The 21,461-nt window shown below is 51.2% G+C and overlaps 7 protein-coding genes across 7 annotated transcripts; 2 read left to right on the top strand and 5 right to left on the bottom strand.

Annotated features, from left to right (window-relative positions):
• Window positions 1-4,360: 4,360 nt before the first annotated feature.
• NEUTE1DRAFT_24513 (uncharacterized protein) lies at window positions 4,361-5,443 on the bottom strand (the record flags this gene model as incomplete). The annotated part of the gene is made up of 1 exon (XM_009850401.1): window positions 4,361-5,443. A coding segment is annotated over one exon (1,083 nt), but the record flags the coding sequence as incomplete, so codon positions are not given.
• A 2,569-nt stretch (window positions 5,444-8,012) lies between these two features.
• On the top strand, window positions 8,013-9,274 carry NEUTE1DRAFT_144921 (uncharacterized protein; the record flags this gene model as incomplete). Its single annotated transcript, XM_009850786.1, has 3 exons — window positions 8,013-8,630; window positions 8,695-8,925; window positions 8,990-9,274. The coding sequence occupies 3 exons, from the start codon at window positions 8,013-8,015 to the stop codon at window positions 9,146-9,148; spliced, it is 1,008 nt and encodes a 335-aa protein (XP_009849088.1).
• A 284-nt stretch (window positions 9,275-9,558) lies between these two features.
• Window positions 9,559-11,850, bottom strand: NEUTE1DRAFT_144920 (uncharacterized protein; the record flags this gene model as incomplete). The annotated part of the gene is made up of 2 exons (XM_009850785.1): window positions 9,559-10,550; window positions 10,626-11,850. 2 exons carry the CDS (start codon window positions 11,848-11,850, stop codon window positions 9,559-9,561), a joined length of 2,217 nt encoding a protein of 738 aa, XP_009849087.1.
• A 746-nt stretch (window positions 11,851-12,596) lies between these two features.
• On the top strand, window positions 12,597-13,560 carry NEUTE1DRAFT_98972 (uncharacterized protein; the record flags this gene model as incomplete). Its single annotated transcript, XM_009850784.1, has 4 exons — window positions 12,597-12,623; window positions 12,686-12,758; window positions 12,855-12,952; window positions 13,366-13,560. 4 exons carry the CDS (start codon window positions 12,597-12,599, stop codon window positions 13,558-13,560), a joined length of 393 nt encoding a protein of 130 aa, XP_009849086.1.
• Window positions 13,561-14,431: 871 nt separating this feature from the next.
• NEUTE1DRAFT_120708 (uncharacterized protein) lies at window positions 14,432-15,821 on the bottom strand (the record flags this gene model as incomplete). The annotated part of the gene is made up of 3 exons (XM_009850783.1): window positions 14,432-15,026; window positions 15,086-15,608; window positions 15,735-15,821. The coding sequence occupies 3 exons, from the start codon at window positions 15,754-15,756 to the stop codon at window positions 14,432-14,434; spliced, it is 1,140 nt and encodes a 379-aa protein (XP_009849085.1).
• Window positions 15,822-17,703: 1,882 nt separating this feature from the next.
• NEUTE1DRAFT_78156 (uncharacterized protein) lies at window positions 17,704-19,077 on the bottom strand (the record flags this gene model as incomplete). Its single annotated transcript, XM_009850782.1, has 2 exons — window positions 17,704-17,986; window positions 18,134-19,077. The coding sequence occupies 2 exons, from the start codon at window positions 18,967-18,969 to the stop codon at window positions 17,803-17,805; spliced, it is 1,020 nt and encodes a 339-aa protein (XP_009849084.1).
• A 192-nt stretch (window positions 19,078-19,269) lies between these two features.
• On the bottom strand, window positions 19,270-20,569 carry NEUTE1DRAFT_78153 (lathosterol oxidase; the record flags this gene model as incomplete). Its single annotated transcript, XM_009850781.1, has 3 exons — window positions 19,270-19,810; window positions 19,868-19,934; window positions 19,990-20,569. 3 exons carry the CDS (start codon window positions 20,546-20,548, stop codon window positions 19,474-19,476), a joined length of 963 nt encoding a protein of 320 aa, XP_009849083.1.
• Window positions 20,570-21,461: the final 892 nt, after the last annotated feature.

The raw sequence follows: 21,461 nt of genomic DNA, 5'->3' as shown, positions 1-21,461 counted from the left end.
TCCCCCCCCCCCCCCCCCCCCCCCACCCCCATTCCCCTGGGGAATTCTTATCTCGGCTCCCGGCTTATGAGGGCGGTCTTCAGTCAGTCTCAACCGTTTCCGGTCGTGTGCAGTTTAGATGGACAGCGGGGAAGGGACGGAAGGGCCTGGCTGCCGTTGAGTTGGGTGTGCCGGGTTGTCCGTTTCTCGGCCTCTTCCTCCATCTCCTCACCGTTTGCTTCTGGCTAAGAGGTGTAGTCACGGCATAAGGAAGCACATGCACTGGCGCTATGCACACAGGCTCTTTGTGTGGACTGTGCCGCCTGTCAGCAGCACAACAATGCACAAGCAATATCAGCCCTCCCACCGAGGCATGACAGCGAGGCATAGCAGCTAGACTAGGCGTACACTAAGGTCTGGTTTTGAAACTTCAGCTGTTTTGTGGTGGTTTAGTTGATAGTAAGACACATGTACTGATTGCAGCACATGATGCTGATTGGTTTGAGGTGATCCTACTCTCTAAGTATCTACACCGATTGTTAGCAACGTGCACACTCAGTTTGTCTACCTTCATGGAGTAACCATATGATGATGTTTCAGTGGTCAGATATTGTGTGTTCGCGTGTCTGTTATTCTTTACGTCCACCAATGACATGATTCCCCTACGCCATATGGAGCGACATGCTCGGCTTCCATGTAGGGTTCACTGAATTCCTAGACAATAGTGAAAACCATATAGCCAGGCAAGGCCGTGGTACCCGTCCATGAAACAAAACAAGCATAGGCTTGCAGCTTACCGTTGTCTCGGAGGCTCCGGGAGAAAGGGTGCAGGAAGGCCCACCTTCAGCCGCGCCGTGTCTTAGCAGACGGCACCTGCAGCCGACTTAGACTACACTACTATGCGATACTCTGCGCATTATTGTCGATCTCGGTTGGATACCAAGTTCAAAGAGATGTTAGGTGGCTCCGGAAAGGAATTGTACGGAACCAGTGACATATTGGTTGAGAATGGCAGCCATTCCTGTGAGTGAACTTGCACATCCCACATACGGAGCTACCAAGATGTTAAAGCAGGGCAAAGGCAAGGCATAAACAATAACATTTTCGAGCTTTGGCCGTCCTAGATGACGGTAGAGTGAGGCTGAAGCCACCGAGCCGTGAGACGGGAAAGTGAACACAGTTGAAACTCGATCGAAGTGGCTCAATCATGGCTTTGGGCTCCCCTTTCATGTCTTTGTTTAAAGACTAAAGATGGAATGGTGGTGTGTCTCGAGGCTCGGAGGTAGTACGCGTTTGAAGTATAGTTGGTGGACAGTCTTGTACTCGCTCGATAATCTAAGTAGTCTCGGACTCGAGATGAGTAGTCTCTTAACTCTATTGTATGATCCTCGGTTCTGCTGATCATGTTCTGTCTTAGACTTACTTGGCTAACACGCGTGACGCGATGAACGAGGCTCTTTCGCCTCAATGGCAGAGTCCGAGCCATTGGTGGTGGCTTTCGGAACAAGCGAAAAAAGACAAAGAAGGACGAAGGGCACACGGGTAGAGCCACTCTTGTTCGACTTGGGTCTTGTCAATCAGCCACTCCAACAGTCAAATTTCGGCAGTTACCACTGCAATTAAGAACAAAGAGAAGCAGGAAAATATGACCGAGGTGGCGCACCGAAAGGCACGGAAACGATACGGGGACACGATGATTACCAAAAGTCAGGTTTTCATCCAGCCCGGCAAGTCAACCGCGCCCGTCCGGCACAAGCGACTTTAAGCGCAATACCTGATGTTATAAGTCATATATGTGCAGTGGGCAGGACAGAACTCCTTCAATCGGTCGGCTAAGTGAGACATTAATAGACGGTCACTGCCGAAGCCAAACCTCCTCTTTGTTCGCATACGGCAAGTATTGCTCCCTCGGCGAGAAATGAGTTGCAGTTGATGATCACGACAGTTTAAGTTTTGATTCTGTGAAGGCACAGATACCTAGAGGTATTCATGGCGGTAGTCATCAACCTACCAGCGCTAGGAAACCGTGTCTGTATGCCGTCTTTCATACGAGTGTCCGTACCCGTATCCGTAGCTTGAATTATACGTCACTTGTTCTGATGAAACACAAGTCAGGTTAGATGCTTTGGGATACGTAACATGATAGCTTAGCCATATCAATAGAGGCCATCAATTCCTGCCGCATATCTTCGGCATGGAAAAATGCACACTGCGTCATTACGGGTTCAGTGTTTCCTATGATAATTAAGCTGATATCACATCTGACTCGAGCCTTACAGGGCCAAGAGACATCTTTGGGGGTCCGTGTCTGGGAAGGGGACATAGCAGTCACACCATCGGATGACTGATTCACATTCTATCCTATGCGCTACCATTGTTACTATAGTAAGCGCTTCGGGGTTTGAGTTCACCTGAAAGGTACCGATACCCAGCTTAGCAAAGGCGGTAGCCGTAGCTATAAGCGGACAGTGAACCTGAACGAATGTTGGCGATTCCGATTATCTCTGAGTAGGATAAGCAGCCGTGTATGTGCATTGACCGTGTGGTGGTGTAGGAGTAGGTAGCAGATAGGTTGCTGGGTTTCTTGACTCAATGTTGAGGGTCAACCATTCGATGTCTTCCTCGAAGGCTCAGGAGCGAATGTAGACGGTCAAACTCTCCTGGTGGATATCGTCGTAACTGGAATTGCACTTCATACATTAGCCAAAATGCTCTGAACGTCCGAAGGAGGGCGCTTTGAGCAATCTGATGTGGCCTACCGGTACATAGAGAATTATTTTGCCCAGTCATGAACAGCTGCTGGGTAAGGTTGGCTGGTGAATTGCGGCAATGCTGTCCATCGGACGACAGCGCTGGCTTGACCTTCCGCACCTCAAATTGTAGCATTCCGTTTCTACGAGAGTGTGTACATCTGTGATCGCATGGCTTCATGCATGAACGCAGAGTTGATTATCATGTATGAAATTTGACCTCAAATTCTCGGATACTACCGCCGTCAGATCATATATCATGGGCTATAAGCGCGCGTGTTGCGACTTTTTATGGCGACAGTGGAGTGAATTGCTGGGACACATAACCTTTGACTTATCCGACGGGTAGAGATGAACATCAAATGCTCCTGGATTGATGAGGCACTTGGCGCAAATTTCAATGTTCATATGACGGGGGGGCTGAATCGAGGTATACGCGGAATTAGCTGGAGACCATCTCTGGTCCGGAGACTTACCGTCGTGGACTAGATTGATATCTTGGAATGGGATCGATCTTGACAGTCTACGGGGGTTGAGGCACGTGCTCTCGAGGCGCAGCGATGTGGGTCAGGACGTAAGAGATCAATCAAACCTTTGATGATACTCTCAAGAACAAGAAGAAAAGAAAGAAAAAAAAGAAAAAGAAAAAAAGAAGGAGGATCATGTAAAACTTCTGGACTTGAGAAAAGAAAGGATGGAACAAATAGTTGTAGATTCCGGCCTTGAAACATCGAGAAGGGATGGCCAAGGTCTTCTTCTCCATCTACACCCAGGTTATCAGCGGTAAACACCGACAGGCACACCGTCCTTTCCATGAGCTGCTGTTGTGAGCCGCTCCGATTGTTGGCGCTTCGCCATTGCCCACTGCGTCCGATTCACCGGCAACCTCTTTTCCCACGGGCACCAACGTTGTACGCCTCTTCTGCAATAACCCCTTATCGAACTCCATCCCTTTCATTAATGACATACTGCTCCCAAGTGGAAGGGGTCAAAACAACAGGTCCTTGTCCCAAGACAGGCCATCTCTTTACAATCACAACATACAGCTCCTGGAGGATGGTCACCAAGCTGAACATGATCAAGAATAGCGGCACAGGGATAGTTACAAACTCGTAGTTTTCTTAATGCGTCTCGAGAGCCTGCAACGCATCCAGCAAAGTCGTAGGATCATCACGCGCGCCCGCTTGTTAGCGGCCTGGCCCAATGAGCCCGCCAGGAACATACGGATCGGGCTTGATGGGTTCCCCAGGAACAGTTGGGTCGGGAACAAGCGGACCGCCGAGGATGGGGTTACCGGGGGCGAGTGTAGTCCAGCCAGGAGCACCTTGACCACAAAGCTGGATGGCCGTAACGAGGATCTGCTCAATGTGGAAGATGTTGGTCGGCGCCTTGGCGGGGCCCCCATAGGCGGTTGTCAGAGCGGCGAGTGCAGCCTTGAGACCGAGAATGCCCAGGAGCTGGCAGCTGCCTGTACCGATGGTGATCTGGCGCTTGGAGGTGGCGAAACCAGAGGAGACGGCGCCATCAACAGGAGCACCGTACAGTTCGAGCAGATCAGCCATCTGTCGGAGGACAAGCCAGGTGATGAAAGAGGGTTGACCGCCTTGGCTAGACCCGAGGAGCAGGTGATATGACTTTTCCAATCCGGCAAGGTCAAAGTCTGCGGCAGGCTGAGGAGTGGCAACGGCTTCGGTATCCACACCTCGCTTCTTGTCGGAGGGCTTGATGACGGTCCATGTGCCATCGGGAGATTTGACGATGGCGATGCCACATCCGGCAAGGAAGCTGGTCAACTTCTGGATAATGATGTACTCCTGCACTGTTGGCTTGGGTTTGTGCAAAAGAGTCTCGAGAGCAATCTCGGCACCTTCCAGCCCCGGGCAGACTGAAGCGTAAGCGCCAACAGAGGGCGCATCACGCTTTCCGGGGACGAAACCAGTCTCAGTTCCCGGGGGTGCAGAGATCTGGTCAATACCGGATAGATATTTGAGTGCAGACTTGATGGCTTGGATATCGGCCAAATCTTCATCAGTCTTGTTCTTTTTGTTCTGGAGGGAAATCAACTGCTTCTCGAGTTGTAGGATAACTTTCTTAGTGTCGGTCGCGTAATCGCCAGGCAGGAAGAATGACCGCTTGCCGGGAGTGAAGCCAGTCTCAGATCCAGGCGGTGCGGAGATCTGATCGATATTCGCCAGGTACTTAAGGGCAGTATTGATGGCGCGAATATCAGCGATGTCCTCAGACGTCTTGTTGTTCTTGTTTTGGAGAGCCACCAGCTGGTTCTCAAGCTGAAGGATCAATTGCTTGGCATTGGTGGCATACTCCGCCGGGAGGCTGAATGATCGCTTTCCTGGCGTAATCTCTCCCGGAATTGGGAAGAACATACACGGGGGTTGTTCGCTGATGGGAAGAGAAATCTCGCAGATAGGGATCTCGTCACCATCACCGGGATGAAAGTCGCTGTAGCCAGGTCCCAAAACTTGTCGTTTTTCTTTGCCGGGTCTGATGATACCCGGAATGGGGAAGAAGATGCAGGGGGCTTGTTGAGAGATGGGGATGTTGATGGAGCAGGTTAGAGGGGCTTTGCCGTCACCGGGAAAATCGCTCCAGCCACCTCCTACGAAGGTCTGACGCTCCTCTACCTTCTTGGAAGCTGGCAAGGCACGGACGACACCAAAGCCGAGCAGTGACAGAATGAGGCTTGATCCGACCATGATGGCGGAGGAATGGGAGGACTGCCGGTGCTAGTTGTTGTTGTTGGTATTCATCAAATCTGGGCAAAGTCCATGTCTGTAGAGAGCAACTCTAAGCGTGATCGAAGTACTGTACGGATCTTGGCCTTGTTGATATAGACATGGCATTGTCGGTTGCTCATCGTTCGATGCATGCCAAGTACGCTTGCTGCCTTCATTAACCTCCGCTTGAAGCCAAGTAATATTAATAGCATTTCGATATCGATATTTTGGATTAGATCCGTCCGATACTGCGGGCGGAACAGCATACGACGTGGGTGATGTTGCGATATGGCGACATGGTGATAGAAGTTTGGTGGCGACAATATCGAGGTAATATGGGATAAATGATATCCCAGGTGTTGAAGGCCTGGTGGTGATATGAACCGCTTGATTTACCCGACCGGCCGGCATCATCACCCAAGGACCCGAGGTCCCAAGCTCTCTTGACCCGTGGCCCGGACTCGTAGCTGGACATGCAGACCCTTACATTGAGAACGTGAAGTCGACGTTCGCATGCAATTTTGGGTTGAGTGGCGACTTAAGGCCGTAGCCAACCGAAATATGCTCTGGTCGGGATTTAGACGCAGATGTAGATGAGGGCAAAGGGACGGGCTATTTTCGGACTGACATAGTGTTTTCACCCACCTTGACCCGACTTGGCGTGGGCGACGTGCTGCTTCCCATCCGTGGTTCATGTATGAATGGTGGTAGATATCGCAGCGCACACTCCCGGCGACCCGTAACATTTGTCGCAGGAGTTGGGAGATGGAAACTGCGTCACATTCGGGGCGCTTTTGCTGTGTAAGAGATTGATGATGCCGAGGTGGTGAAGCGTGTTGGGTGTTTGTGGGCGCATGGCATCTCTGAACCGAACATGAAGGTGCCTTTGAACTTTGCTCGGATACTTGTCCTTGTCGAACATAAAATCACCACCTCAATGGGGGATGGACAGACGCAGACCAACCAGGCCATTGTGATAACGAAGGCGTATATTGAAAAAGGGTCGAGACTGAGAAACACACAAGGTTGGTTTCCAAGAATAGCGAAGAGGTTACTCCGTGTGGGTTGTCTTCTCGACCTTATCCAGGTAACCCGAGAGAGTCTGGACGGGCCATGACCGGAGTCGGTGATTGTCATTCCCCTTCGGATGTCATCTGGGAGCCTTGGCTTTTTTTTTTTTTTTTTTTTCTTCCCGGGGGGGGAAGAAGCTGTTTGTGCGGCACAGCACATGGGAGTCCGTCAGGAATACAATGGTGGGTTGGTTTAGGTTCTCACCTCGTGTCTCCGTTAGTTTTTTCGTGCCTCTCTTTGACCTTGGGAATATCATGCTCCCGTCGGCACTTGAGCTGACTGCAGAAGTTTGGGCGAAGAGGCAAGAAATGTGACATGTATCGTTAGTGAATGGATTTATGCACTTGCATTGACAAGCATGAGGCCAATCGCACACCTGGTCCATTCTTTTGAGAAGCAGTCGAACAGGGGGTAGCTAGATGAGTAGGTAGGGAGCGGCGACGGAGCGCTGTCCGCTTGGAGCTGAATGGGCGGTTTGTGTCTGTCTTTGGTAGAGGGACTGCGAAGTGAAGCCAGTGTGGTTGGTGGTGGGACAGGACCTGAACCATCGATGAGGATGAGTTGGCGAGAGGAAAAAGGGTCAGGTTTCGTAAAAGGTGACATATGATGAAAGCTGCATCCATGCTATGGAGGACATTTTAGGCAGGAGGGCAGATATCAATCGCTTCCATTGAATCGATCCTTCCGTTCTCTTTCACTCCGTCGGAGAGTGTCATGGTTTGCAGTGAAGTCGTATTTACCCGATGTGCGTTCCTTCCTCCACACTAAAGCGCCCAAGCACCATCGTGCCAGGCGATCACCAGGCGGCAATCAGCTGTCAGCTCCGGAGAGCCATGCCTCAACTCCTGACACAGCAAGTGTCCACCCAACAAAAAGATGGGAAAAGCGGCCAACACAAAATGACGGCATCAAAAGCATTACGACGGACACAAAACAACGCTACCTCTTCCCAACAAGCGCTTCTTCCTTCAAAGCAAGTGATTCGTATTGGTACAATACCACTCGCTACATACCTAGTTTGGTAGCAGCTTTTTCAATACACGAAGCTTGTAACGCCATTGCTTCCTTTGGAAAGTGATGTATGTCGCCGAGTGTACCTACCTCGTTTCTTGTAGTGGCTACTGCAAGCTTCCTCTGGAGTAACACCGCGGTTCGGAGGGCCGGTGGGGACACATGGGCTTTGAAGTGGAAATCCGTCCGGATCTCTGATTGTGGGAACAGTCGAGGATCATGAAAACATGACAGCCCACCAAAGCCACCATGAGCTCAACAGAAAGCTGGAATTTGCCTTTGACATGTGCATACAATGTTGTCTACAAGTATAGCTGTGCTAGTAAATTGATTCTCATCTACATCTTGATACTTGACAACCACTGTCTCTAAACAAGCCACAACACCAACACCAAACGAACACCGCGAAACCGCAAACTCTCTAAGGGGAATAAAATATATATATATATATATATATAAAGACACTATGCCGGCCGGAGACGCGGACTCCGACCCTCCGCAGCCTGGCGTCTCACTCCGGGAACGTCGCCGGCCCTCGACCGCCTCGATCGCTTCCGCCTCCAGAGTCTTTTCCTCCGCCGCCGACTCCCTTTTGGAAAGCGCCAAGGATGTCGAACACCGGATCGAGGACGCCCTGCTGGTGCTGTGGGATGAACTCCCCCACTGGCGCCGCGATAACCACTTCATCCACTCGGGCTACCGCCGCACCTCCAACAGCTTTCAGCAATCCTTCTGGTCCATCTTCTACCTGCACAATGAGTTTGTCAACATCTGGACTCATCTCCTAGGCGCCATCTCGTTCACCTTTGGCGGCTTCTTTCTCTACAATGCCGTTGCCCCGAGATATGAGTCCGCCTCCGAGTCGGACGTCCTCGTCTTCACCTGTTTCTTTTTGGGCGCTTTCTGCTGCCTGGGTATGAGCGCTACGTACCATACCCTGTCCAACCATAGCCCCGAGGTGGCCAAGTGGGGAAACAAGCTGGATTACACTGGAATCGTCTTTCTCATTGTCGGGAGCTATGTGCCAACCATGTACTATGGCTTCTTTTGCTATCCTGCCTTGTTGACTTTTTACCTGAGCATGGTAAGTTGAAAAGAAAATGACACACTTGTCAAACTGGTGTTGACAAAACATCCAATGCTTACAGATCTGTCTCTTGGGTCTTGGGTGCATCACCATCTCCTGGTTTGAACACTTCCGCACTCCCGCCTGGCGTCCTTACCGTGCCATGATGTTCATCGGTCTCGGCGCATCCGGAGTCGTCCCCATCCTGCACGCCTTGACCTTCACCTCCTTCACCCAACTAGATGAGCTCATGGGACTCAGATGGGTCATGCTTCAAGGAGCCATGTATATCTTCGGCGCCCTCCTGTATGCTGTAAGTCCTCAACTCTTATATCTTTTTATCCTCACTGCCGGGTTCTGACTAGAGCAAACACCAGGTTCGATGGCCTGAATGTCGGTATCCCGGTCGTTTTGACATTTGGGGCAGCTCCCATCAGATCTTCCATGTCTTTGTCGTCCTGGCGGCAGCCACTCATTTACATGGTATGGCCAAGGCTTTCGACCACCATCATGCCGTCTTGGGAGGCACCTGCTGAGACCCGATACAAGTACTATGGCATGTTGACTGCATACTAGAAGGTAGAGTGTGTGGAGATAGATAGATAGATAGATAGATAAATAGATGGATGGATGGATGGATGGATGGATAACGTGATTGACTCAATCATTTTTTTTCGAAACTGATGCTGCTCAGGGCAAATGAGGTCAATTGACCAATGTAACAAGAAGCGACTTGTTACATTGGTACACTTGGCGCTGTTAAGTATCAGGGTTAACTTTGGGCTTGACACGTATTATTCAGTCCATGTGCTTACCCTATTTCGCCGTCCGGTGGATTGTCGTATAGTAATCATGCTTCGCTTTGGATCGTGAGATAGTCATTTCCCGCTTTTGTATATTGGGCATTACTCCCTCCGTGGCTCGGCAAAGTCAACAAATCCTTAGTTTACTGCACTCCAAGATCCATCACCTTGATAATACCCGAAGCCATTGCACACGCCGCCCAGCAGCTGTATTGCATGTTCGGGTTCCATACAATCGTCGTTAGCCTGGTCAGCGGCTCATGGGTGACCACGCGCGATGCAAGCTTGTCGTCGAGCTCGGCCTCCCGATCCAGATCCTCTACGGTGCCTCCATTCTTCCTTGGTCGGCCCTTTTTCTTTCCAGACGCCGTTTTCATTCTTTCTAGCTTTTTCTTCCGGTCCAGCTCCTTGCGCTTCTCCGTCCTGGGATCGTCATTGGGCTCCGGTAGGAAACCTTGCAAGATCCGGACCGCGCCTCTGACGGGACGACTGCTGTCTTTTCCCTGAAGTTCAGGACGTCTAATCGGCCTGTATTCGTGTTCCATTACCTTGATTTTTTGTAAAGGCTCCCCCTTCTGCTTGAAAAGCTTCTGCAGAGCGTTGCAAGAGAATAACGAGCCATCTGCACAACCGGCCAGCACAAACGGGTGCGTAGCTCCGGCAGAAATGCAAGTGATAGTGTTCGGACCCGTGCAGATACTACGAGCTTGGCAAAAGAAGCGATGGTGTAGGAACGCAATCGTCGTGTTGGGCGTGGAAGATGGGTAGAGAGCCATGAAACCCTGCATGGACTCGTTCCAGCAAAGCATGTTCGGCTGGAAGCTGATAGCGGGAACAGGGAAGTATGTGAGTTCGGAGCTTGGCTGCGACAGGTCGGTCAAGGTTGCACATCCGCCAACGGGAATCGAGGCGACCAAGTAGGGATTTGACGGGTAGGCTGAGCAGATATCGATCACATACGTGGTGTGTACTCCGACTCTTTGTAGCATCTTTCGGGGGAAAATGGACCACAGTGTGACAGACCCATCCGAGTGACCGAGGGCGATGCGGTTGATATTCACCCAGCTTAGACAAGTCACCTTGTTGTTGTAGTCATCATCGATGCCAAGGGTGACAACAGGCGATTGTACCCATTCTAAATAAGCACTCTCTTAGTCAGGAAGTCCTCAGAATATCGGGTGGAGGAAACATCTAACTACGTCTGACTTACCGTAAACGGGAGCGCTCCCTTCTTCAACCTTCTTGACGTCAATAATCCGGGCCTTTCCATCTCCTGTAAGTATAGCTAGTAGCCCATAACTACCGACCGACTCAAAAGGCACGGGGCACCACTGCAGTCGCTTTGGCCGGCCCCAGCTGAAACACAATGTCCTGATCAGCCGCGCTGGGGTGGTGGAAGGTCGAGCTAGCGTTTTGTCTGCCTCTTTTGGTGTGAACTCCCAAAGCTGGACGCAGCCTTCAGCCATAGCACTGGGGTCTTGGTACTTATCTGCACCGTCTTCTTGTCGCCTAGGTTCTTGATCCGCGAAGGGTATGCTTGCGATGGCGAGAACTTGCTTGGCATTGACGAGAGATGGAACCCAGCCCATGGCAAGCGGAATACTTCCAATGTCGAGCATCCAGCCTGTTGAGCTCTTGTCTTGGTCTTCGGATGTGCTCGTTGGGAGACCAGAAGCCGTTATCGGTAAACTCTGGCCTTGGGCAAACCGGAACTCTCCCTGGCGATACCAGGGCCCAATGAAGGTAACAAGATCACCTCCGGCTTGAGGAATTAGATGCTCCCCCTCATGACTAGAAAGCAAATGGCATTGCTGTACCTCGGGACTCTTGGCGTAGTAGTTATTGTACCATCGAGCAGCATTTTGTTCCTGTGTACGCTCGAAGGCAGGCGCGAGCCATGGACTGGGACAGATGCCCTGGGGTTCATGAGGCAAGTACCTGGGTGGCAGAGCGGGAAATTCGGCCCATCGCATCTCCAAGTCCCATATGATCTTGATGCGGTTGTACTCGGGCCCGTACATGGAGTCGCGCAGGGCACTATACCGCGCATATCGCCTCAAGGGACCTGCGTAGACACGGGTCACAATGCGTGTCTCGAGGGGGTAATGAGGAATGTCATGGAAGCCTTTGCGGCTCTGGATCATGCCAGCGCCCGTATTACGGTGTTTTTTGGGCTGGGAGGACGCATCGTTCTTTTTACCGTCAGCATCGCCATCATCTTCATCGTCCTCGGCCTCGTCTTCTTCACTGGTAGGATCGGCCATGTCGGCTTCTTCATCCTTGTCATCCTCTTCCTCCTGAGCGGGCTCCGGGGCAGTAAAGTCCTCATCGTCGGAGTCCTTGGATGTGACGGGGATTGGCTCGTCCTCATCATCGAAAACAATAGGTGCCTCAACGTAGCTCTTCTTTATGCCTCTTGTGGTTCGGCGAGCCATTTCGGATGAGCAGAAGCCGTCGCTTGGCCTCCGGTATGTCCCCTTTTCGTCTCCGTCTCTGCCCGGACCCCTTGGGTATTCGGTTTGTCGTCGAGACGCTTTGGTGCAGTTGTGAGACACACACAAGCTGGGAAAACAAAAATTAAACAATGCCGGCCAAAATCAGCCCGTCTGCATGCAGCTCATGAAAAACGATGCTGATATTGATGTCGGGACGATTGTTGCTTCTTCCTTTGGTCTACTATCTCGGGACTCAAATATTCCCGGGTCCAAAGGTTCAGACTTTTTTGAAGTTGAAGATAATCCATAGTATATTTATTCAATCTGGGGAAACCGCAAACTGCTACTGAATGGTGGAGTAACGTGTAAAGCACACGCCACGCCATTACAGTGAATTTCAGTGGGGTTATCTCCCGGAACAGTGGATATCAAGCTCGCCGGGTTCCTGATCGCCAAACCGCAACCTCGCAATTGACCAGTCACGTCACGGAAACAACATCTTGTGCAGCCTTATAAAAGAATAAAAAATAAAACTTCACTACGCCGCCCTATGTTGCCATGTCAAGCTTTGCACCAGCAAGCCGTGATTATTGTCTTCTCGATATAAGGAAATCGACTGAGTGAAGCACGATAGGTGGCTATTTATATCAGGATCTAACTGCGTCACAGATCCCAACACCAGTGTATGTGCATCCATGGTCCGCTCACAGCCGTGGCCCATGACAACAATTCAGACCTTGCCCACAATGCCTTCAGGAGTGGCCAGCTTGGTCGCAAGCGCAACAAAACCTTCTAGCAAACAGATGGCACCACGAAACATGGACACTTCGAGAAGCCCTCATGTTGGCTGATGTTGCGGACCGATCAGGCCTCCAAGCGCGCTGATGGCCATGCCCATTTCCATAAAGGTTCCTATGTCTTGCTGGCTCTTGGTGCTCATGGAGAAGGCGGCCGATGGCCCGCAGATGATGGTGCCGGGTCCGAAATCAGACAGGACCGAATAGACACTAAGCGCTGCGCCACTTACAGCCGAGTTCGTGCAGAAGCTAATGACCCTCGTGGAGATGGCCTCAAGGGCGTAAAGGTTGAGTCGTCCGTACTTGTCGGCCGAGATACCAGGGATGACACGGCTTTGTCGAAGCGGCGCTAAGGATAGCGAGCAGGTGTTTCGGCGTGAGTATGAAGAAGAGCGAAGTGAACATACCAAGCAAGATGAAGAACAGAGATGCGATGAGGAGAATGCATCTGGTGTCCTTGCAAGCGGCCGGGATCTAGAAGTCCGGGGGTCTCGGGGGCAGACGGGCCTTGACGACCATGCAAGGGAAGAGGAGCATGAAAGGCATCACGAAGTGGCCTGTGATGCCTACGGACCACCCGAAGCTGGAGTTGTTGAGCAGCGGGGACAAACCAATGGGGATGACGATATCGCCAACAGAGGATCCGAAAGCCACCACTCTCAGTGCGGCTGTTCGCTTCTTGTCAAACTCTTACTGCACCGATTGCGACGCCCATCAGCACCCCTTGGAGGAGCATGACTTGCCAGTATCTGTCATAAAGACTCAGCAGCATGACGCACAACAAGTGAAGAATGGCGGCGGGGTGGATAACCTGATGATGGGCATTTGTGCTTATCAGAAGCGATGCGAAGACCGAGACGAAGAGGTCTGTCAGGATGGAGCACTTGTGGCAGCCAAATTGGTTGAACAGTGAATAAGCCGCAGAGACCAGCTGAGTGCGTCCCCAAGGCGGTGGAAAACACTGGCGAGACAGACTTCTAATGGCAGTTTTTACTCATCGTTTTCATCCCTTCTTTTTATCCCATATGGGTTTGTGCACACGACCTTAGGCTGCCGAGTAAGGTTTGGTGTGAAAATTGCTGCTGTCTCGGCAACTGGTCGGGCACGGGTACCAGTCGGCAACCCGGGGATGACGGATGGCAAAGGATAAAGGCCGCCCGTTCACCACCATCGTTCGTTTCTTGCGGCTCTTTCCTCTCTAGAACGGAAACCCGCATCGACCTCAACATAGGTATGTTCAGTCAACAGGCCCGAAGCGCAGCAGTGTGAGTGGTATTCCAGACGGTCGTACTGTACGCAGGCCATGAGCTGGCAGTGTGCACTGTCGCATGGGACCAAAGGTGCTTGAAGATTGACTGGCGGCGAGGTCCGCGGGGGGCGGCGAGCGGGCGAGGCGAACAGACAAGGGACGTCAAGGTGGAAACGTGGAGGTTTGGACAACATGATGGAACAGACGGCAATCTGCATGATCACCCTCCATCAAACTTTCAATCAAGCAAGCACATTCAGGCGCTCAGGGAAGGAGGCCCCCTTCAGTCCAGGCTGGCCGCCTCTTCTTCCAGGCTTCGCCTGCCCAATGTGTCCTCTTGTCCACCTCCCTCACTTCCCTTGTTTCCTTCCTCGCACGTTCTTTCGCTTTCCACTGCAATACTGGATCTCTAGAGTATGGTGGCGTGAAATTGCAACGCTTGACAGAACTTAATCGAACTCAAATTGCTGTCGGCCCAGATTGACGAGCCCATCAATCCTCGCCACTCTCCTCGACCTTACCCGGATCTCCGACTTCATTTTTCATTTGTGCTCCTGCTATCTTTCACAGCAGTCCCCCTCGTTCTGCCGGCCCTGCTTACCACTGCATCACAGAGTACCCAGGGGCAACTGCCTGGATTGCAATGGTCAGCCTTCGCCTTCTTCCTCGCAACCTCGGCGGCCCCATCGACGGCTTTGACCCGAACATCAGCAACGGCACCTGTTACAGGAAGACTTCTTCGAAGACCATCGCCCTTCCAAACCACTATGTCGCCTGTGGCAATGCGGCTCTTGGCCACGTCGGGTGCTGCCAGCTCGGCGACATGTGCCTCGAGGAAGGTGCATGTTTCGATGCAGACTTCGTCACCACCTACGTCGCTGGTTGCACAGACAAAGATTATGAAGATCCCATTTGCCCTCAAAAGTTTTATGATGCCACTGTCTGGTCCGGCCTTATCTACTGTGACGATGACTTCAAGTGGATGCCGTGCATCCAGAACAACGACTATCCGGATTACATCACGAAACCCCCAGCCAAATGTGACAAGGACAAAGTTTGTCCCAACACCGACGTCTCCGCTGCCTTCCAAACCTTCACTGCCAGCATCATCCCCAATGTCGTCAAACTTCCTTCACATCTGGACGAGAGCAGCCTTAACTGGCTCGTATCCGACCCATCCTTGGTATACCACAAGCCCAGGACCACCTTAGTCCAGACAATCACCTCCTCTCTAGATTCAGCAAGCTCCCAGGCAACCTTCACGGCTGGTACGGGTTCTTCCACGTCTACTCCATCTGCTGTTCCACCTAGACCCACAACAGCTTCCTCGACCGATGACTCCTCGAACCTCAGTACCGGTGCCATTGTGGGCATAGTTAGCGTTGCTTCGGTTATTTTGGCACTGGTGGGCCTTGCCATCTTCTTTGTAGTCCGCCGACGAAGAGCAGAGGATGAACACAGCCCGTCTGGTGCCGACGGGTCTGTGAACACGGCCGATGATATGCTAGGAAAGGAGTCCAAGTCGCCAATCTCGCCAAATGGGAACTCGGAAGATCTACATGCGTCCCCGATTATCAGTGAACTCGACCCCCAGACTGACCGTCCATGGTCTTTGCGTTCAGAGTTACACGGACAGACGGTATCACCCTCGGCCTTCTCTCCAGCCACCACAAGTCCTGCCTCGTTCCAGCCATCCCCGTTGATATCCGAGGCTTCGGAAGGTCAGGGCTATGCTGTGGGACATGCACACAAACCGTACGGTGGAAAACATCTTCAGTACATCAATGAGTTGCCTGGTTAACGGCTCGACTGATCAGCGGCGTGTGGGGTAACCTTACCAAGGGACCCAAGGGATTCCATTATTCCAAGAGGAAGGCAGATGTGAAGTGGATATAGGCGGAAATCTTGGGCGTAATACAAGCGGTCTTTTTATGGTGGACGAGTGTCAAGATCGGCGACTTGAACTTTTAAGCTACCAGTTCTTTTTCCCGTTGTTTTGAGTATAAGTTCACACACCTCGAGTAGAAAGCAAGTCAGACTTTTCGACCAAACCTTCAAGTTTCCCTGTTTTCTATCGGCATACACTTTTCTGATGTGCCAGACCGCACTCGGTACAGTGCTAGGTGACGGGACAGTGAGCAAGGTTGACGTAAATTTAGAGATGACGAGATAAACGCCAGAAAACCAATCGAGTGTCGAAACACGCTCCTGCCTTATGAATCACGGATCCAACATGATGGAAGGTTGAATTAGTCCGCAACAGTAGAAGCGCTGGAAGCGAAGGGACGTTGGGTCATTCATCATTTCCCGTTATATCCCCCCTCTCCGCCCCTTTCCCGGGGCCAGGACCAAGCCTTTCGCAAAGCCCAACTTGAGCTCAGTCGGAGGGATGCTACCAGGCAATCTTAAGACACAAGGCATGCATGGTATGCCTGATAGCAGCTGGCTTTAAGATCATTTTATGACTCTCAGTAACAAATTGCAGAAGATTTAGGGGGATCTCATGATGAATTTGGCATTTGCTTCCAACAATATCCTCCGTAATATGGTATAGGTCCATGAATGATACATGGTGCCAGCTGTCCCACATAACCTTTACTCCGTTCAAGAGGTCATTGTTCCCCGATCTTTCTCGTCGACAACTAATTACCCGATTTCAGCTTCGCGGGCATTCTCGACTCTTGATAAATGCATCTTTGCCTATTCTCACGTATTGACTACCGTTAGAGGCCATGATGGGCTCCCTACTCCAATCACCACTATACGCAATCATATATTCACTCCGCGTCTCACATCACCTGTTTATAACAATGCTCAATGATGCGCACGCCTATAGCACGCGACATTTGCTCCCCAGACGCTCTGATTGACAACGCATACCTTGCCGGCTTGGTAAGACGGCTAAACGGTCTGTGAATACACTTCCTCGGTTGACTTCTGGAGGCCTAGACAACAGCCCCTCTTACACCCTTATACCACTTAACAGCCGTTCATATCCTCCGACAAGGTATCGGATCGGCACCGGTTCGCGTAGAATTGAAAGCAATAGGCCATAATCCCGAGCCCTATTTGCATCACTCATATTGGGCAACAATCTTGAATTGAACATAACTTGCTCACGCAATATCATCCATAGCCTTCATCATGGGCATCTCCTATCAAACCCGTGGACGATGAACCCATTTCGTTTCGATCAACAGCTCGAGGAGGTGTGTTCAATGCCATGCACTTTTTTAGAGAAGGAAACAGGCACCCGTCCTGACTGGTAGGAGGGAACTGCTCACTGCAGACTATACCAGGGTGAACCCCGTGAAACTCAAGTTTGTGCATCACAGAGGCGTCTATGAAGAACTCCCCCTTGTTGCCTTCAACAAAGAAGCTGAGTGGTCTGACAAAAGAAGCTTCCAGGCCGCTAAGGTGCAACTTATCAAGCCCTGCAAATGGAAAGGGTGGACATATTTTGCTGTTCCATGGAGCCAATACCGACTTGATCGTCCTCTGCAGTATTCCCATTACCCCTCTACCTGGAAGCCAGGGTAAAAGCCCCCCCATTGGAGCCTTTCGAGCACTGCGAGCACGGCAAGAATGCCGACACCTCGTACAAGAACCTTCTCCCAAAGGGCACCACCGTAACTCACCTCACCCCCACTCTTGGTACTAAGGTAAAGAGGAAGTCAGCTCAGCGCCTTGGCCAGCGCCGGCATGGACGAGCTTGCTCGGTTCGTGGCGGAGCGCAAAGCTGTCGCCTTCCATGGTCAAGATTTCGCCAATTCTGCCCGTCGAGGAAGCTCTAAAGTTTGGCGAATACTTTGGCCGGTAAGACTTGGAAATCTTTTGATCATGCTTCAACCCGGGGAATAATGTGGCTGATACTGGGAAACGCAGTCATCACATCCACTGGTGTTTTTAGAGAAACGGTATCTCGTGCAATGAGGTGGCACTTTGGCTGTTCTCCGTCTTGACCTCGATTTTGATAACCGGAGAGCCGGGTCTTCGTCGCTGGGCTGCCCTGCGGGAACGAACTCGGGAGAACAAATCAACGTCGTCTTCCTCTTCATCCTGGTCGCTAGAAGTATACTTCTTGTTGAGCCTGTTGGTCTGTTTATGAGAAGGAGTAATGGGATACGAAGTCCTGTCTAACCGCGTGCCTTGATCACTGGAGGCGCGCGAAGCATGCGCCGATGTCTGAAATGGTCTACTTTCGGTGGTATTCCGGGCAGAGAGCATTGAGACTGACGGCATTTCGGTAACTCGAGCCCTATGGAGCTTTGGGGACCACGATGTGTGCCCATCCAAAGCCGAGTCATCATCCTCGCTGTCGTCGCCCTTGTCTTCACTTGGTGGCTTTCGGTTGCCTAGTCTCCCTTGCATATGCACAGCCAGGTTCAGTGACGGATTCGAACGGGTTGCGGCTCGGAACCCAGCTGAAGCGCTCAGGGAACTCAATGAGCGGTGTAATGGGACCTTCTTCTTCCTTGGGCTATCCATTAGGCCCTGCAGCGAGGTGCCTGTCCAGGGCTTGTCTTCGGAGTCCGAGTTGTGATCAACCCGTTTCCCTAAGACCTTGGTTAAACCTCTCTGTTGTCTGGCAGCCGTTTCAAGTCTGGCATGCCTTCGTTTTACAGCAATCGTTGGTGCGCCCGTGACAGAACGTGAGATATCATCAATGGTCTCAGCATTCCTGGAACTCGCAAGGTTCCTCAGCCGCTGGTACTCGGCGGCGTGCAAATGGCGAGTGAACTCGGCGGCCACGGAGAGAAACTCGTCCTCCACCATGCGATACCTATCATCGCAGCGAAGGCCTTCAATCATAAACTCCTCTCTCGGAGGCTCAGGTGGCGGCGATGTCGATGGGAACCGGGGCAGATGTGGACGACGGCTAGTGTCTGAGCCTCGTGCTGTATTGCCAGGTACAATATTGAGCCCATCTGCGCTTGTGCTCAGCTTCAGCTTCGCTTTGCTTGATGATTGCGCGGCGCGAGCCGAAGGTGATGATGCGCTGGGTTCTGAGGCGGGAGCAGCAGCAGTCTTTTTTTGACTTGGTAGAACTTTCCAGGGCAGTTGTCGTGGCATGGCCGGAGACGTGCAGGGAGCTGCGCGTGTTAAGTTATATCAGCCCCATCAAGGATGCATCTGAATGCTTGTATACAACAGTGCTGATCAGTTAAATGGATGACGGAGTGTCAGTCGGTGCCCTGTATACCTACGGACCGTACTGTGCAGGTGCTGGTGTTCAGAGTTGCAAGCAGGCGCCGCCTGCAGCTTTATGGGTTAGGGTTAGGGCAAGGTCTCCAGTATCTGATCAATGATAAAGCACAGCAGATGAGACATCAGGTGGGTGGCTAATAGATAGAGGTAAGGAAAGTACCGTACTTTCGTGTAATAGTATTTAAACATTATAGTTAGCTAGCTCCACTAGTAGAGGTAGCAGTTGTATGCTTTATGTAAGGGCGGCAGGCGTTTTCTAGGAAATGGTACGTGAGTCCTCTCGCCTCTCAACGCTTTAACACAGCAATCGCATGTACAACCTCATCCATTACTGATGATCCTCAGCGTCCGTCAGCCGTCACACTATATCTACTCGTCCTTCTTGTTCTTCTGGGGAATTGGATTTCCCTTTTCGTCTACCAGCCCCTTCTCTCTCATAACCTTGAGTGCATCATGAAGCGGATCCAAATCAGGACGAGGCGCCCGATGCGACTGGAAGTAGTTGTCGGCCCATGTAAAATACTGCCCGTAATTGACGGTAAAATACATGTGATGCAGTGTGTGGTGGGCCGGGCTGTTGATATACTTTTCAAGCCAGTGGCCCGAGATCATGTCACCATCATGGATGAGAATTGTCCACACCTGCACCAGAACGAAAAGAACCATGTACAAGTACTTTTGCACCGGGCAAATAAAGACAAACACACTATCAACACGTTAAAAGGTCGCCCACAATGGAGCCCAGAGGACACAAGAAACTCACTGATAAGGGAGGGACTGAACATATCCATCGAGTGGGTGAAAAGCCAGAGCTGCCCACGGAGTCGGCACTATGTCGTGTTAGCTGGAAAACGCTGGGATCCCGTCCATGGGGTGTGCGCCTACCAATCCACTTGTGGTGTGGCTTGTGAATGTACTTGTAGACACTGGGGTGGTGCTCAAGCCGATGAATCCAGTAAATCATGAGGTCATTCCAGATCATGAAGAGCACTGTTGAGATGGCCATCCATGCCCAGCCATACTCGTCCACGCGAGTGTAGAGCAAGCTCTTTCCGCGCACCTCCGCCAGGAAGAATGGCAGGGTCATGATGTTGATCCAAGGGACGGCGGTCATGGATGAGATGATCTCTTGGCGTACCTGGTTCTGGAGGAAGCGCGGGTGGTACTCGAGACGGCGGTCAAAAATGAAGTAGTACGAGAAGGCGCTAAACACCCAGTATAGGAGCGTAGCACCGACCTGGGTGATCAACAGGATGGAAGCGCATTGTCGAAGAATGTTGTCCCGTGGCCATGCCGACTCGCAAGAAGTTTGCAATGGCGATTTTGAAAATGCAGACGTGCTGTTGTCGAAGCCATTGCCCAGCGCGCTATCGTCGGCTGGCAACAGGTATGCGTATAGTCTGTCCAGCACAAGAGGATCGAGAATCTCCAAAGCTGCGTCCATCTTTCCAAACCCGTGCGATGCATGCAGCGGAATGTCAACAATAGAACGTGCGGCTACACACGAATAAAAGAATATATATAATGGGGAAAGGGGTAGCTCGAATCAGCAGATCCCGGATCCTTGACTTCCGGTAGCTTGCTGGTGGCGTGTTATGCAAAGCAGGTACCGACGACACAGCAGGGGTCCCCGTCCATCTCATCTTGGCCTGCTTGGCAGGCACGCACGCCTGTTGCCGAGTTGCTCCCAGTGGACCCCGAGTGTCTGAGCACGTGCACTCCTCCGGTCTGCAACAATGCAACTGATGGTGACTTCCTGCCTGAGATTAGTTCTATGGCCTCACAATTGAAAACCTATGATCCTGGGTGTATATACTTCTACACAGCCACATGATGTGGTTGAAACATCAGAGAACAGTTATTGTGACTGTATCTCCATGCAGCTAGATATATAGATACCGAGTCTCTGTACAAGATTCCACAAATCAGAGGGCCGCTGGTCTAGTGGTATGATTCTCGCTTAGGGTTCAATCCTGAGCATCGTTGCGAGAGGTCCCGGGTTCAATCCCCGGGTGGCCCCTACTTTTTTCTCTTTTTTAAGAGAAATTCTATCTGCACGTTGGAAAACTCTATCCGCATATTAATAGAAAGGTAGGTTTTCTTTATTCTTTTTTAAATATAAAGAAGTTCTCCATTAAATTAAAAAATATATTATATTTTTTTTTTATATCTTTCTCAATCCAATATTCCCTTCTTAGTACCTAAACCTACTTACCTACGGTTCCCCCCTTACAACTTACTATCCACTTACCGTTTCTAAACTATAAGTTCTAGATTTAATAATATTAAATAATCTGATAGTCTATAAATTGTCTTTAGCTTTATATACTAAGTAGATAGTTATAGTAGATTAATTT

The sequence above is a fragment of the Neurospora tetrasperma genome (genome assembly GCF_000213175.1).
Source record: "Neurospora tetrasperma FGSC 2508 unplaced genomic scaffold NEUTE1scaffold_2, whole genome shotgun sequence".
NCBI lineage: Eukaryota > Fungi > Ascomycota > Sordariomycetes > Sordariales > Sordariaceae > Neurospora > Neurospora tetrasperma.
The sequence above is the reverse complement of the archived record's forward strand: the minus strand, read 5'-3'. Positions and strand labels throughout refer to the sequence as shown.